Source organism: Rhinocladiella mackenziei (assembly GCF_000835555.1).
Source record: "Rhinocladiella mackenziei CBS 650.93 unplaced genomic scaffold supercont1.4, whole genome shotgun sequence".
Taxonomy (NCBI): domain Eukaryota; kingdom Fungi; phylum Ascomycota; class Eurotiomycetes; order Chaetothyriales; family Herpotrichiellaceae; genus Rhinocladiella; species Rhinocladiella mackenziei.
In genome coordinates this window covers 3104564-3121689 of record NW_013550601.1, presented here as the reverse complement: position 1 = coordinate 3121689, position 17126 = coordinate 3104564, and the positions used below count along the sequence as shown (strand labels likewise).

Sequence of the window (17126 nt, the reverse complement as noted above, 5' to 3'; positions counted from 1 at the left end):
ACCCGACACCTCCCCGCTATCTTTACAGGAAAATTTGAACCGTTTGAATGCTAGAACGCACCTCGTCATGCGTTGAACCAGCTTCTCACCTCTTTCTTCGGCGTCTCGAGCCACCGATTCGCAGCTTTCGGGCTCTGGGGTCATCATTCTGGAAAAATGAAGGAGATACACTCACAGTACCTCCCTGGTGGCCGGCATACCTCAAGAGTGTTGGGAGTGTGCCGCAAAGTCGAATTTATCTCGACAATGGGCCCACAAGTCGTAGGACCTGCTGGCCAAAGGAGCAGGATGAAAGAAGCCATCCAATCCGGCGTCGAATCCTGACAAGAAAACCACTTTCCCTCGCAAGATCATCAAGAACATATACCAGGACTGCAAAGCCTCACCGCAAAGCGTCGACTGGCCCAAATCCTGGCCCCGTTGGCAGCGACGACAGTGTGTGCAAGCCCATTCCCACGGAAGACACCGCCCCGCACATAGAATCTTCATCTTCGAAAGATTTGTACGAGCAATTGGCGAATGAGAATATCTCCAAGAAGGCAACCGGGACTGAGGAAAAGCTTCGACTCATACTAGAAGGACATGATATTTCGGGAGAGAACGCCGGAGTCGACAAATTTGATGTCGCTTGGGCTTTGTTCAACCAACTTCCCGATCAGCAGGTGTACGCGACAGGAGTGTTTCATTTTCTATCCGGCTCTGGTTCCAGGAAGGGACAGAAAGCCGCGTTAGGCGCCTTCAACCTCATTCCACGTCGGAAGCGGACCTCCAGGGATTATGAAAGCGCCGTTCGCGTAGCCCTCAAACAGGAAAACTATCGTGTGGCTCTTTCCATCAACACAGAAGCAACCACCCGCAAGTTGAATCATGGTTGCAGCTCATTCTTATTATTGCACACCTCTTCCCACCGCTTGTGGAGGACCGCCGCCCGGGTTTGGATCACGTCTTTCAAGCCGCTGACGGAGGCCGATAAGGTTTTATCTGCTTCTTCCCTTTTTGATCCCCTTTTGAAGGAAGTGGACCACCACGAAAATATGCCGTCAGCGATAAAAAACCTGGGAGACATGCTCCTGGCCAAGGAACCCATCATCATGAGTCAGGCGGGAACCTTGCTTGCTCTTGGTAAAGAACTCGTGTATCTCCTTTTGAAGAGCGGCAGGCTGATGAGTTTAATCACCCCGAAAGGATTACTTGGAATACTTGATGTTTTCCGGGATCTAAGGCAGATCAATCCATATATCCTGGTCACTTCAATCCAAACCTTGCTGAAGTCGGCCAAAAGACCTGACAAAGGTGGATTGTCTACACTCGTCTACCGCTATTTGCGGTCGAATTTTCCCGATTATAAGCCCCTCAGGAGCGTCTACGGCTCTCTCTTGTCGATACATCATGAGGAAGCTGCCCCTGCTGAAGTGTACATGTACTTCCTGCACGAATTTGCCCAGAGCCACGGTCTTCCCGACAAAATGAGCTACCAGAGAGTTCTGACCGCTCTTGCCGAGCAAGGGGATGTCGACGGGGTTCAAAAGGTGTTCATCGAACTTTGCCAGACCCATTCAAGACCGACAGATGTCGCCTACTACACGCCGCTCATGTATGTACATGCTCGTCTGGCCGATGTTGAAGGAACGGAAAGGGAATTCCGGAGACTGAAAGAATGGGGAATTCAGCCGACGTTATATTGCTGGAACATTCTTCTGTATGCCCATGCAAGATCGGGTGACCCTTGTCGAGCCTGGGATGTTTTCGATCAAATGAAGGCTGAAGGGGTAGTCCCTAATGTCTACACCTTTGTCAACCTTATGGGAATACATTCAAACCTCGGTGATACTAACGCTGTGCTCGACATTATCGATCTCGCACAGAAACACGACATCAAAGGTTCCCACGAAATGATGGCCGGCTTGATCCATTCATATTGTCTCAACGATCAGGCAGAGACGGCGGAACGGATAGCAGAGACCACCGCTCAAACCCACTTCGAAGGGGAGGCTGTCAAACCATGGAATTACCTCTTGAGGTATTACGCGTTCAAGGGAGACACCGATTCCGTGCTCCGACTTCAACGTCGCATGCAAGCACTGGGCGTCCAGCCAGACGATATGACTTATTCGACTTTGATGACCACACTGGTGGTCATTGGCAAGACTCAGGAGGCCGTCCACATCTTGAGAACCCTAAGTTTGAGTCAAAAACTGGCGGCCACCTCCTTCCATTATGCGATTGCTCTCTACGGCTACGCGATGGAAGGCAATCGTGATATGGCCAATGTGATCTACCAGGAAATGGTTGAAAGATTTCCAAGGATAGGCGCCAGTCCACGTTTGGCTATGCTTCATTTGCAGGGCCGTCGAAGTCTCGAAGGTGATCAAAAACCGCATTTTGCGGCCGACTATCTGGCGGAGATTTTGCATGCAATCACAAATGAAGATCGCGCGACTAATCTACCACAGCCTGGGTTCAACCGACGCCGACCAATTGATGCCCTCCCTGCAATCTATTTGGAGTTTCTCACCAAAGTCTTGACGGTGAAGGGGCAAATCAGGCAAGCTGACACGCTTCTCCAGCGATACGAGTCTTTAGCACAATCTTCATATCTCGATCTAGACCGAAACGTCAAACAGTCAATGGAGCTCTTGACCACTCGCTTGATGGTATCAACCATCAAAATGGATTGGGAAAATGTCGAAGCCATTTGGAGACAGATAATTGAACAGGCAATTGAGCACGCAACACCCTACTCTTTGGCCAAGAGAAAACAGCGTCGTGGTGACAAGGTGCAAGATACTTTGCCAGCCCAGCCTCAATCAGGCATGGGCGTTGGCGTGGATTTCTCTCAGAATGGCCAGGGGTCCTCATTCGGTTCCATAGTTCCAACTTCGGTACCGTCGAACTCTCCACTTCATCAGCCACACCCGAAGATTCTTTTCTCGCAAAGATATATCCTCGAAGCGGCCCTCACAGCCTATCTGAGAGCTCTGGATCACCAGCACCGTCACCATGCTGCAGTTCAACTCGTCGAAATGCTCGAAAAAGTGGGATTTGCACTCACCAGCAAGAACTGGAACTTCTATCTTCAAGTGTTGACACGATCTCAGGATGCAGATCATTGGATTCTGGCTTTTAAACTCTTCGAAGAGAAGATGTTGCCCAATGCTCCACCCTGGCGTCTTCTTCGCCGTGGGAAGTGGGCAAGCCCTACAGAATTGGCCACAGGATCCGATAAATTACTCAAAGTGTTCCGCCGTGAAACTATCGAGAAGCAAAACAAAAGCCAACTAATGCCAACATATCTCACCACGGTATATCTGGCGACCGTCCTTATAAAGTCGAGCCAACTCGAGGCGGGGGGCGACAGATCCAACAAGTTAAAGCTCCTGCAAGCTTCCCCCGGAACATTTCGTTTGATTCAAAGTCTGCCCTATTATAAGGACCGGGCCCAAGGCGTTCTTCTTCGGAACAGACGACTCGGCCGTGATTTGCCGAAGCGCCCGCGTCAGCCCCAACGACCAGATCGTTCAGGCGTTTTGGGAAGCAAATCTCCTCTTGATCATATTCCCATCACCGGTCTCGACGGACTGACGGACGCCTTGAAAGGCAAGGCCTCTCCCTCCTCCGAGAATAGTGATGGCGAGACTGCACGAGTTCAAGATATTCAGAGCGCTGAACAATTGGAAGGACAAGTCACCAGATCACCCATAGCCGTGGAAATGCAGCAACTTCTCGAGGACAACGTTCAACTCCAGAAACGAGTGGAAAGAGAGGAGAATCGTCTTCTCAAGACCATGGAGCTTATACGTCGTGATGCATCCCACCCTCGCACGATCAGTGACATGTATTTCGGTCATCCAGCAGTTTCACCTGATGCAAACTTAACAAGGCCGTCTCGGTCTCCGAAGGACGGTGCACTGTTTGATATTTATGATGATCGTTTAGAAGCGAGGGCGGAAGCCCGAAAACGACTCCGTGACGAGCGGAACTCCAAATGGGATGAGCTCACTCAGCCCCCAAAAAGAGGATCTTTGAATCTCAGGAAAATTCAGGCCCTACCACCACGCACCAGGAGCGCAATCTCTCGCGCTCCTCGACTGAAGGCTGTTTCTGGCAACTTCCGCCACATCGTGAAATCACCCACACATCTTCCGGAAAGACTGATTATGATCAGACAACGGAAGAGAATGGACCAATTTTTCCCCACTCCGAAAAAAGAAAAGATTAGGGGCCATGACTTGGACTCCACTGTCAATTCGGAGTCGCAATCATGCCAACACAGATCGTGAGAATCGAATCCCATATCGATAAATGATGGATCTGGGATGCCCGTGCCCATACTTTGGTCTTGGCGGGCGGTCCAGGCCCAGCCCATTTGGACCGCCTATTCGGAACACTGCTCTACCATAGTAGAAGAGTTACCTGTTTTAGTAGAGAATCCGTTCGCACGGCGCGCCGTCGATTCGCCGGTTGTAGGACCGAGAGAGGATTGATTGATTGAATCTATCTGAGCGAGGTTTCACGTCTCGACGAGTCCATGGGCGAATCGACGGCAATTTCGACGAACGGTCTGTTTGCCATTCGCATTTCGACGCGAACATCGATAGCAATGCTGCAATCGCTACAAACGCCCTTTGCGCGCTGTCGGTTCCTAATTATCGATAATTGATCTCAAGACGCTCTCTTTCATTGACGATCGATTACGAGCCATCTTGCCAGGCTCTTTCGACACGCCCTTCGGGGGGGTTAAATGTCTTACTATGTGGAGACTTCTTCTAACTTCCGCCCGTGGGGGGGAAGTCGCTCTTCTCCAGGTCTCCAACCCAGGTCCACGCTGCCAAGGGTCAACCAACTCTAGCAAGGGGAGGATGATATCTCAACCAGATTCCAGTTGGGAACTCTTACGAATACGGATTGCAAATGACCTGTTCCCCACGGAGGTGGCCACCTTATGTCCCAAGACCGGGACTTAGACTATATATGGAGAACGAATCAGTTGTTAGCAGATACCGATATCGTATGGCACAGGACACCGTGATCAACGCCGTCGACATATAGTCCATGGACTGGATCCGATGGGGGATATCGTACGTGTCACGGGACCATGTGCCAAGGATTACGGCATAGGGCACCGTGATCAACATCGTCCACAGGTGATCCAGTCAGCGCTCCGGGTGCTGGCGAAACCACGACAACAGAGTGGACAAGCGATAGTCGAGATATCTTACTGCGGCTTCAGCGGTTCTCTCAGCGATGGGCATCACGAATCGTGTTGCGATGGGTCCCTAAATATACGGACATTTTGGGCAGCGAATTGGCACACAAGCACGCGCAGAAAGCGACAGAACTAGATCGAGATATCCCCCCAGCTACTACGGTAAAGTCGGCCGCTCTACGAGAAGGGAATACACTTCTGAACGTCGAGAGAACCCGGTTCGAAACCAGCCGCGAGGGCCAATATACGAAACAGTTAGATCGCGCCTTAATTACCAGGCACGCACACACGACGAATCTATGACGGGCTGGAACGCGAAGAAGCTCAAATCGTGGCACAGCTACGCACGGGGAAAAGTCGTCTCAACAGTGCCCTTTACAGCATTGGGACGATAGACACGAAGCTATGTGAATGGTGCCGACGACCGGAAACAGTGCGACACTTTCTTGTGGAGTGCTCACGATGGACAGTGGAGCATGGACGTCACATTCAATCGGCAACCACAAGATGGTGCGATGTGTCCTATCTTCTTGGGGGTTGGTTCAACGAAAGGCTAGACGGCCCAAGGGACAAGTGAAAGGCGAACATGAAAGTTATTCGTGCAGTGATTGAATTTGTGAAAGCCACCGGACGACTGCAAAACGAATTCATGAGAGAGATGGCTGCCCTAAAGGAAAGAGCGAGAGCTAGCACCGGTTGTTGCTGCACCGCTGAATGACCAGTAACACTCAGGAAAGCGCTCTTGGTGACCTGGTTGTTGGAGGGGCAACGGTCTTATAAAGGCGAGGGATTGAGCCGGACACATGGAAATGAACCGGTGGATAACAGAGGTAGCGCGTAGCAATTAGCCCGCGCAGGGTGTATGAAATCATCCACAGGTGATCCATAGACTGGATCCGATCAGGGCGGCATTCCTGGGTGGACCATGGATTGGATCCAACGGAGTCGGCCAATCAGAGCAAAGGATTTGGCAGTAGCCCGATTATATATTTTCCGGATCCCCGAGACTTTGCGAATCACGTGAATCGTTGTAGGGCCGCATATGTGCGCCGCCAAGAATTGCCAAGGCCAATGTAGCCGGCTCAATCACGTGACGACTCGAGCGCAGCGAGGCATGGGGGTTTTGGGGGCTTGCCCCAAAAGACAAAAGCTACGCTTTCACCCCCCGCGGAATATCCTGTCCGCGACCCCTAGTTGTTCTATCTAACACGAGGACAAGTCCTCCGTAAAATTACAGCGATGCCTCGCGTGATCACGTAATATCACGTGATATTTTCTTGGCATTGTCACGTGGGGAATTGGCTTGGCAATGTCGCAACTTGCACCCTTTGATAAAACGACAAACGTTTCTCCACACCTCGAAGTCGTGACCCTAATACCGTCCATTTGTTGGCCGTTAAACCTTTTGTCTCTCTGCCTCCACTTCTACGCCTCCTTCCTAAGTCTGTGGCTGCTCGTTTCACTCCGCTTGATACGCCGTCCTACCAACCGCCATGGACGACCCCAAGCAAGCCAGCCACAGCAAGCTCGCAATCGACGAGATAAACGAATGGGATGCAGACGACCTACTCAAATGGATCGACCAAGAGCGACCGGGACTGCTCAAAGGCGAAGGTCTTGAGAGATTTAAAACCGCAAATATCAACAAGAATATCTTTGTTAATTCTGCTGGCGACATGGGGTTCTTTAGAAATGAATGCGAGCTGTCAGTTGGGATTAGCAAGAGTCTCGCGATGCTGGCGAGCGAGGTCGCGAAAGGGAAGACTACTGGTATGTCCACTGACCACGCCTCTTTACCGTTCTCTTTACACTAATCCATCTCCCATCTCATTGCAGGCCCCGAGACGAGGAAGAGAAAGCATACGCCCGAGATGGCTCCTTCGCCAAAGAGAACCCGAGTTGACAATGGTAGCCTAATAATCAACGGCGAACTAGAGTACTTCCGATCCGGAGCAAAGGATTTTCCCAATCTTCTACAGAGAGAGGGCCAGGCTTACTTCGATCGTACCGGCTACATCTCCAAGTTGGGCAAACTCGACGAGTTCATACTTTTCTGCCGCCCACGTCGGTTCGGCAAAACACTAACAATTAGGATGCTGGAACATTTCCACGGCCTTCAGTATGCAGATGAACATCGATGGCTGTACAAGGTACGTAACTGTATCCTTAATTACCTTGATGTGAGAACTTACATCTTTTTCAATCATTCTAGGGTCTCGATGTGCAAAAAGATATCGATGAAAGAAAGGTGAGCCCCGGAAAGTACTTCGTCTTGACATTCGACTTTTCCGAAGTCAACGCCAGCCCAGACCTTACGGAGGCGAATAAAGCACTCATGACGTCCTTAAACGGGGCCATTAAGGACTTCTATAACCAATATGCTGTATACTTGGGCGGAAACTTTACTGATCTGTGTCAACATATTGACAGTGAAAACCCTAACTCCAGTCTTAAGAATTGTGCCATGGTAGTTCGAAATGCGATTGAGCAGGACGACCGACTTGCCGGTATTGAAAGGATCTACGTGCTCGTTGATGAGTACGATGCTTTTCCCAACAACTACATCAAACCACCCAAGACCGCCCGAGAAACCGGGGTCGATTGGGATGATACACAAGTCGGACGTACTTTCAAATCTTTCTGGTCTATGATGAAGAGATTGTGCGCACGGGGGGACATCCGAAGGATTTTCATCACAGGGATCTCACCGCTCTCCTTATCCAGTCTGGGCAGTGCGTTCAATGTGACAAAAAATGTGTCATTCAATAAGAATCTGGCCGGGCTTTGTGGTTTAACATACTCGGACTTGGAAGACGCCCTAAAGGGAATCTACGAAGATCCTGAAGTCTACAACGGTTTTCTTTCAGAAATGACTAAATTTTTCAACGGATATCATTTCTGTAAAGATAAAACGGTCGAAACTGTTTACAACACGGAGACGTGCTTAGCATATCTTCAGTGTCGTATCGACGGAGACACACCAGAGACTCGAGACCCGGAAAACTCTGAAGTATCTGAACAGTTTCTTAATAGATTTGCTGCTTCGACGCCAGTGATAAGAGACTTCGAAAAAGCACTGGAATGTGACGGAAAAGGGAACTTTATGCCCGTCGAATACGACCGATTCAGACCTGAATTTACACTTCGAGACTTGGTATGCTAATACTTTAGCCTCAGTTCCCGTTTCTGCTAACCTATATCTCTTTTAGAATGAGGATGAAGATTATTCTTCGTGGCGTTCACTAACTATCTACTTTGGCGGCCTTACGTTTCACCCAGAAAAGCCGACAACGCACCTTAAGATACCGAATAGGGTTGCGGCAGATCGTATCGCTCTCGCGGTCCTCCGAAAGTATGGTCTGTGTAACTCTCTCTCAGAAGCACTTCGGTATCTCGTGGACTACGGAGAGCTTGAACAAACGTTGGGTTGTTATCGAGAATTGATGATGCAACGAGACGTCACCACCCAAGATCTTACCCAAACGAATGAAGCAGCTCATCGGGATAGCTTCTATTTCAGCCTGCTGCAAAACCATTTTCTTGCTCCACGCGCAGAATTCAAGGTGATAAAGCCAAATAAAACAAACGGTCGTATCGATCTTATCCTCCAGGTTCCCGGACAACTGATTGTTACCGAATGGAAGTTCTATCGAATTAACTTCCTAGATATAGAGGGTGTCGACAGATATGCGACTCTCGCTAAAGCAGACATCCTGCGCAACTACGACCTCTCTAAAATTCTTGAGCTTAAATTCGCCACTTGGGACATACACCATCAAGGAACAATTGGATCATGGGTTATGGCAAATGAGGCCCGGCAGCTAAGAGATTATATCAAGAGCACTGAAATACAGCAAAAGGTGGAGAAAGACAGTCTGGAGCTGCAGGCACACTTTGTTATTGTTGTCGGGTCACGTCATATCTTGTTGTGGGATATGGATAAGGAGGGAAATTTGGCTGCAGAACCTCGTCTCGTACAGGCGCCAAGCAGATCTAAACGGACAGGATGATCGAGAGCATTCCCCTTAGCTTATCATGGAAAGAAATGTCCCGTCTCCAACACAGAACGGCAGGAAGGCGAAGTCACCTTTCAGTCGACAGTGATGAAGCGGTTTTGCGAGGAAAATTCGGCTCTCTGGGAAGGAAAAGGATAATTGAGAGATGTGAACGGGATTTCCCAGAGAGCCCTTTGATGGAGGCTTACAAATAGATAAATCGTATCCAGATAAATTCAAATCAAATTAAGGTAAAATTTATTAAAGCGTAGCGTTAGCGAAGCTTCTTCTAGACTCCAAACCCCCCGGCCCGCGACCCGGGAGAGCTGCGCCCGCGCTGACCCAAGTCGAGGAGATCATCATCGCCCGGTCACATGCGCAAATGATGGTCTGTCACTACCGCGGCCACCAGTACCACTACTCGGGACACAGTGTAAGTTTTATGCAAAATACGATCGAGACTGTAGAGATGCTGCCTAATCTGCCTGCGGAACTAGATGTACTGGTGTTACGGCCCTCGGATCGCGTCGTCGAGCATGATCTCCGCCCCAAGAACGGGACTTGGACTATACTTTTAGAACAACACAGTTATTATGACATGGGGTCGAAATCGCGAGCTGTATATTCTCATCGCCGATATCTGAGCCCAATCTATCAGCATTTGCTAGATATATCGCCGATATCGTTGTCGGCTTTCCTAATTGGGTATACCGTCGTCTACTTCACAGGTCATGGACTGGATCCGATGGACGATATCGTACAGCACAGGACACCGTGATTAACATCGTCCCCATGTGGTCCATAGACTGGATCCGATCAGGGCGGTCTGGCAGACAAAGGCGGCACTCTACCCATTCCTGAGTGGGCCGTGGATTGGATCCGATGGGGTTGGCCAACTAGAGCACGTGATTGGCCCTCGGATTATAGATTTTCCGGGCTACGGCCGCGCTCTACCCATTCCTGGGTGGGCCGTGGATTGGATCCGATGGGTCAACCACAGGATTACGGATTATAGATTTTCTGGAGGCTTAGCTAATCACGTGACACGAGGGCCCGACGGTTGGCCCGTGGACTGGATCCGATGGCGCCAGAGTCGTCGGATTATAGATTTTCCGGATCCCGAGGGGTCGCAATCACGTGAATCGTCGTACGGCCGCATGTGTGCGCCGCCAAGAGTCGCCAAGACCAGGGTGGCCGGCTCAATTACGTGGTCTTTCGAGCGCAGCGAGCCTGGGGGCTTTGGGGATATCCTGTCCGCGGCCCCTAGTCCGAAAGTGGTGTACCGGAAAATTATTAATCCGACGGAGGCCCCGGGGACTAATCCGATGATGCTATACCGGAAAATTGTTAATCCGTTGATAGTGGACCGGCGTCCGCTTACTAATCACCGAAAAGGGAAATAATGCTGTTGGATCCATACTGGAGAATCAGGAGTCTGTAGAGCTTACCTTCTGGACTGGATGGTCCTTGTCTAGCTGAGTATTCCAGTATTCCAGCTGAACATATTGCCACATACTGTTCGACATAGTCTCCTGTTCAGCATTTCCCCTCGAAACGAACCAGCAGGCATTTTGGGATGTTAAAAGCCACGGTGGGCCAAATTGGTATTCCTCAACGATAAGATCCTATGTGACTAGACTTCTCCCCTGCACCATTTCAAGCCAGCCCAGTCGGAACAACCTTTTCCGCTTTTTATTTAAGGCCTATTTCAATAATTTATAGCCGCAGCAGCCCGCCATTTTGACATCGCTCCAAGTATGCTCCCATTTTTCCCCGCATCCCACTTTCATTCAGGTAGATGACTAGGGTGCCGGCGAATTGTTTGGCGTCGTCGCTCAGCCGCCTCTCCGTCCTGTGTCCCGAGGAATGGGGCCGGTGCTCCCAGGAACAATCTGTGGCCATTGCTGGAAGCATTAAAGCATGCGTGGTAAATCATATCGATACTCACACGTGAAATATTTTGGTAGAGTTCTACCACTGACGATACAGTGCGCCGGAAATCTGCTCTTTGACATCTGTCATCGATCCCGCTGCCTCAGGACCCTATTGTGGAGATTCTGAGGTTGGCAGCACCTCTGCTCAGGATCTGTTTGATATCTTCTTCACATCCGAGAGCGTACTCACAAAGGCCCCACCGATGAATTTCGTTGATCCATTGAAGTAATCCCACAATGTCTCCTTCGTCCAGACAAGTCCCAGATTCAAGCAGTCGTATTGTGCAGCCGGCCCAAGCCCCATCGGCTATTTTGGGTTCAAAGACCCATACTGTCCAAACTGCTTTCTCCATCGTCAATCCGTAATGGCGAACCAGTCTCAATTGCTCCGGAGTGGGCTGAAGAGCGGCGTCGAGCTTCAACTGGTATCGATTGAACAAGGAAATCAGGCCAGCGGCAGCCATTTGGTTCCTCACGACGCGCCGGTCATCGGTTGTGGCTTCGAATTCGATCGAGAGATAGGGACAAAACGTACCCCAGGGCTTGCAATGCACGGCTGACTTGGTATATCTTCGATAATTGGCATTTATAATCTTGTCGGAAAGCCAGAATTGACTGTTGGAGGAAATGTCGAAGACAAAGGGTTGGGGAGGAGGTTGATTCGAGGAGAGGAGTGGAGGTGCACGCCACATACGTTGTTGGTCACTGTCGCGAGGCTTGAGCGATATTTCCACCAGTCGTACAGCGCAAAGCTGTCTCTCAGTATCATCCATTAAGACAACGTGCTGCCCGATGAACAGATTCTGCCAAGCAAATACCTTGAACTCAGATTCCGAGACATGTGCTACTCCCATTCTGTGATACGCCCTGTGCAGAGACTTGATAAAGTTGGCGTCCGTCGGCAGGAATATCGAATTGTCTATGTCCCGTTCAGCTCTTCCTGCAAGGGCTGTTTGAATGATGGATAGGTAGAATTCGCGTGACTGAGCTGGTTCCGGGGGTGTGCCAGAGTCGAAATAGGCGTGAGCTCCTGTCACGATGCCCAGACGTAGATCCTGCTCTCTGTGTATCTCAACCCCACGCGGAATTAATTGAGTCTCTTCAAAGTCAGTGTCGCGGACCGTGGCCGTTTTGACGCTCTGGCTTCTGCCAGAAGCTTTGGTAGAGAGAGGTGTCGAGAAAGTGTTCGAAGGCTCATCTGCCGCAGAGTTTTCTGGCTGACCAGTTGTGTTCGAGAGAGTCCGACTCTTTAAATTGCTGGATCTCGTTTGGCGTGCGTATGAGGGGGTCTTGGGCGCCATGACTTCTCGCCAAAGCAGTTTGATTCTATACGGGTCGGTCTCCTTAATTTTGTCTGCAGAGAATTGTGAAGGGCAACCTGACGGGTGAGCTCGTCTCAACCTTCGAGATAGACTCGTATTCTTGGGCCGGGGAGTGGTGGCGGACGTTTTTGTTTTGGGTTCAGATTTAGAAAGTGAAAATGGTGGGCGAGCCGTGGGACGGAAGGAACGGTTGCCTATTTTAAATGAGCCACGAACGTATTCACATGGGAAGGAGCGTACCATTTTGCAATTCAGTTCCCATTGAGTAGGTTGCACCTTGTGGACGCTAAATATCCAGTAGAGTGTGGGATACCGTTTACGTCAGATTATGGCGTCTTGTATCATTCCGGCCCTTGATATACAGCACAGACGCAGTTTGCAGAGTCTTCAATGTATGAATTTGCTATGGTTAATGAGGGTGGCATCTGTGTTTACATTTCAGGAATGATAAACACTGGCGCGCCGGTTCACACGTGACTCTCTGGCTGAAATTCGGACCTTCGCGTTCGCGTCAGTGCAAACACGTACATTCTTTCCTACTTTCCACAACAACATTAGTGTCCACACAACGCACTATTCAGTAGTTATCAAGATATGCCATTAAACGCCTATCTTGACGATGACTTCGATAATTTCTAAATAAGACCGACCCATGAAAAAATTCGCCCGACTCTAAAGCTTTATGCTGACTAGTAGTGGATTAGTATCACCCTATCAAATCTGCGAAAACGGCGACCCCAGTTGAGTTTGCTGTCTCGAGTTTTCAGCTAAACTTAAGCATTTCGCAGCCTATACCGAATGCTTTGACTAGGCCGACACTCAACCATTGTCAGGGCGGCCCCTGCCAAGACACTAGATACCGGGCGAGACGCAGGCTAACCCATCATCGGTTGACTCCTCGAGCGATCGAGTCGATATCATATAGGACTGTCAATTCCATCAATTTCCTATTGAATCACGCTTGCCCTTCCGTTCCTTGGCATTCCTTGATACGATTGATTCCTACTACAGTCAGCGATCCAAGAACTCCAAAGCAGAGCTGCATCGACATCCAATATTCGGATCTTCCTTGCGACGGATGCAGTAGGTATAGACATCAATATTTCTTGTATTGAGATTGTCGTGCAGGTCAACCTACCGGACGATATCGATATTTTATTACAGCGTCTCGGGCGAGCCGGGCGTAATCCTAAGCTTCGGGCGCATTTCGTGTGGTTCGTACCGTCCAGCCTAATGCCGACCTCGAAACGACTCGATATCACGGCTGAAGAGGAGGTTCAGGTGACTAGTGGTCAGTTAGACGAAAGCCCTGAATCCATAGACTTACAGCAATCATCCGCGAGCTCTAAGTTCGAAAGACTCTTCAAGACACTAGACTCGACGCGGAGCGATATAAAAAGGCAGAAGAGAAAGCGTTATCGCCTGAATTTCGAAGAATCTTCGCCGAACAAGAGTGCCTTCGAAAAGCGCTCTGGGCGCCGTTTGAAGCTGGACCATCTCGTTATCGTCCTCAAGAGGTTAGGTGCTGCACACTCTGTCATCCAAAAGATCGTTTTCGAGTGTATACTCCTCTTAATGAGCCTGTTCCCATCGAGACTCAACAGTATATTAAGTGGAAGGACGACCACTTCGCGTTTCCACCTCAATCGCTGTTCGTATTAGTTTAGCCAACTGGGCTAATATCGAGGGGGCAAACCTTCTCAGCAGTATACCCGGTGCCGATGTCGACGAAAATAACTTTGAGGCTATTATGCCAAAGGCGATCCTTAAGAAAATCGGTATTGTGGGCTATGGTAGAGTGAAAATGGATAAATAGTGAGCATTACACCTGAATACCATATTTTTGGTGGGTGTATTGGATATTGGAGCTCCGACTCGTTTGCCAAAATGTTCTTCGAATTTTTGACTAGCGCGCGGCAAACAGAGCATCAGTAGGGGCTTGTCTGGGGTGGTCCGCAGACTGGATCCGATGAAAAGCCACGACCCATCGGATCCAATCCATGGATGATCTCGACATCGAGGCTCGTTCGTTAACGCTCGGTTACGAACCATCTCAAGTGTGATGTGAGGGTTCGGGGTCAAGGACACAATCAATGTATTCCAGCTAACATCGAGTTCTAGGTACAAGACGTAGCACGAAGAGAGTCAAGATAGAATGCTACGCGGAAAGTGCTGAAGAACCTTTGAATACGCAATCTTTGGCACGTGGTCCCGTGACAATATGGAGAACGAATCAGTTGTTATAGTGGATAGTGCTCCGAACTAGTACATACCGATCTCATCGCCGATATCTAAGCCCTATGTACCGGCATTTGCTAGATATATCGCCGATATCGTCGTCGGCTTTCCTAATTGGGTATACCGTCGTCTAGCTCATGGGCCATGGACTGGATCCGATGGAGGATATCGTACGGCAGGGCGGTCTGGCTGACAAAGGCGGCATTCTACCCATTCCTGGGAGGTCAGCCAATTAGAGCACGTGATTAGGTGTCGGATTATAGATTTTCCGGACGACGGCGGCACCCTACCCATTCCTGAGTGGGCCGTGGATTGGATCCGATGGGTCAGCCGATCAAAGCATGGGATTACGTAATACTCGGATTATCGACCTTCCGGAGTATCAAGGACCGGCTAATCACGTGAATCGTCGTGGGTCCGCATTTGTACGCCGCCAAGAATTGCCAATACCAATGTGACCTGCTCAATCACGTGATGCAAAGGGCTTGGCAATATCGAGCGCAGCGAGGCCTGGGGGTTTGGGGGCTAGCCCCCAAAATACGAAAGCTACGCTTTTAATCCCCCGTGGAATATCCTGTCCGCGGCCCCTAGTTTAGATGACAGCCTGAGCGCCCAGAGCAGCCCTGAGCAACTCCCTAAGCAACTCCCTGAGCCAAGTCTGGGAGCCTAATCTGGCTCCTTCCGCCTGAGTAAACCACGTGATTATACACGTGATCTTCTGGGCGTGAACGCCTGGAACTCAAGGGGGCTAGCAACCCAGAATTTAGGGTTCCCCGGACTGGCTAGTTCAGCCTCCCTAGGCATGTCATAGGCACTTTCTAGCTGAGCGACCGCTACGAAAGCACTCAAAATAGTTGGTTTAGGGGTCAAGAGGACCCCTTGAAACCGGCCGGGTCCCAACGCTTAGAAATGCGGCGCCAAGTTCAGCGACTCATTGACCCCCAAATCCCACCTCTGGCATCACCAGGGACCAGAAAGAGCTCCCCTTCTGAAGAAGTAATGGATTTGTCCCAACTCCTCAAAAAGGACGGTGCCCTTTGACCACACACGAGCACACTAGCCTCGACTATGGCGGCTCAAGGACGTGGAGGGAGACTCCCTCTGGATCTCCTCACACTGGCACTGAGAGACTGAAATGGGCCCTCCTCGGCGTCCCCCTGACCTTTGCTCAATTTTACACCAGTTGCACATCTTCAAGAGAGGAGATCTGGTTTTTGGCAAGCCGATGAAGGAGCCTAGAACTGGAAACCTTTATTGGATACGCCTTATCTCATGGCCAGTTACTAGACGCAACACTCACAACTTAACGTGGTCACCACCAGTACATTTTGTGGACGCCTGCGACTTACTTAGGTCCACACACCACGCATACGCCTCACGACGATGCCCAACCACGCGCCTGCAAGGCAACCGAAAACACCATGGCGCAAAGTCTCAAGAATCTTGAATGAAAGTCAGTTGCGTATTATGGCTTGCGCATGAATCAACAACCTTTCCGACCACTCTCCAGAGCCATAGCTGGTACCCAAGAAGTGCATCTCCGATGAGCAACTTGTAAACCGGGATAGAAGAAACATAACATCAAGTCACATGCAACCTGCCCATATCTTTCCTTTTTGGCGGCCAAAGACATCTTACTCACGATAAGACACAGATTTAGAAACGCGACATCGATCCGTCAAAGAAGAATTTTCTTCTTTCTGAGCCGACGACTTCCTGCCGACGTTTCCCGGAGCTTGTATCGTTCTTCCTTCTCAACCGTTGACGATCTTCCAGAGGAACTCAAGTACCCTCATATTATTGTGTACTCTCCAGCGCAGAAAGGTTATAAAGTTGGGTGGCTTGTCGTTCTGGTCAACGAGAATATCAATAGCCTTGGGGCAGCCGCAACCTCGAAATATCAACTCTTATATCTTGTTGAGCCACACTGTCACAACATGTATGGCCAACCTGGTCGGTACACTTTTCGCTGTGTCATCCACGAATGCGAAAGCACAACCTCACCCCGTATGCTGATATCCCGGATATGGCGATGTCTACTAACATGTTCACTCTTGGTTATACAGTCGACTGGGCAGACCTTGATCCCATTTCGGAGAATAACGGAGCTGTGTCACTGAAATCTGGTCCGCAATCTAGTATCGAGTACCCTTAAGGCTAAGACAATTCTTTCCTTCCGTGCGGTTCAGCTTTACTTGGACAGAGCCGCTAGATGGCAGAGCATATATTTGGGGACCACATGGAGTGAGCCATCCTTTCAGATTACCGCCCTTTTTCCCCTTCCCTTTCCAATGCAGAACTGTCGGCGGACCATTCATCCCGTTGGTCTTCATAAAGAATATTGCTTCAACAGGTCGAAGACTCGGACACCCGAAAGTGGATAATATTCCAGAAATCTGTGGGGAGATGGGCACCGTCGACTGTACGTACT

General features: G+C 49.9%; 3 protein-coding genes across 3 annotated transcripts; 2 read left to right on the top strand and 1 right to left on the bottom strand.

Annotated features, from left to right (window-relative positions):
- Positions 1-47: 47 nt before the first annotated feature.
- On the top strand, positions 48-4280 carry Z518_06242 (uncharacterized protein; the record flags this gene model as incomplete). The annotated part of the gene is made up of 1 exon (XM_013417052.1): positions 48-4280. One exon carries the CDS (start codon positions 48-50, stop codon positions 4278-4280), a length of 4233 nt encoding a protein of 1410 aa, XP_013272506.1.
- Positions 4281-6699: 2419 nt separating this feature from the next.
- Z518_06241 (uncharacterized protein) lies at positions 6700-9216 on the top strand (the record flags this gene model as incomplete). Its single annotated transcript, XM_013417051.1, has 4 exons — positions 6700-6976; positions 7043-7356; positions 7419-8360; positions 8416-9216. The coding sequence occupies 4 exons, from the start codon at positions 6700-6702 to the stop codon at positions 9214-9216; spliced, it is 2334 nt and encodes a 777-aa protein (XP_013272505.1).
- Positions 9217-11236: 2020 nt separating this feature from the next.
- Positions 11237-12436, bottom strand: Z518_06240 (uncharacterized protein; the record flags this gene model as incomplete). Its single annotated transcript, XM_013417050.1, has 1 exon — positions 11237-12436. The coding sequence occupies one exon, from the start codon at positions 12434-12436 to the stop codon at positions 11237-11239; it is 1200 nt and encodes a 399-aa protein (XP_013272504.1).
- Between the last annotated feature and the right edge of the window lie 4690 nt (positions 12437-17126).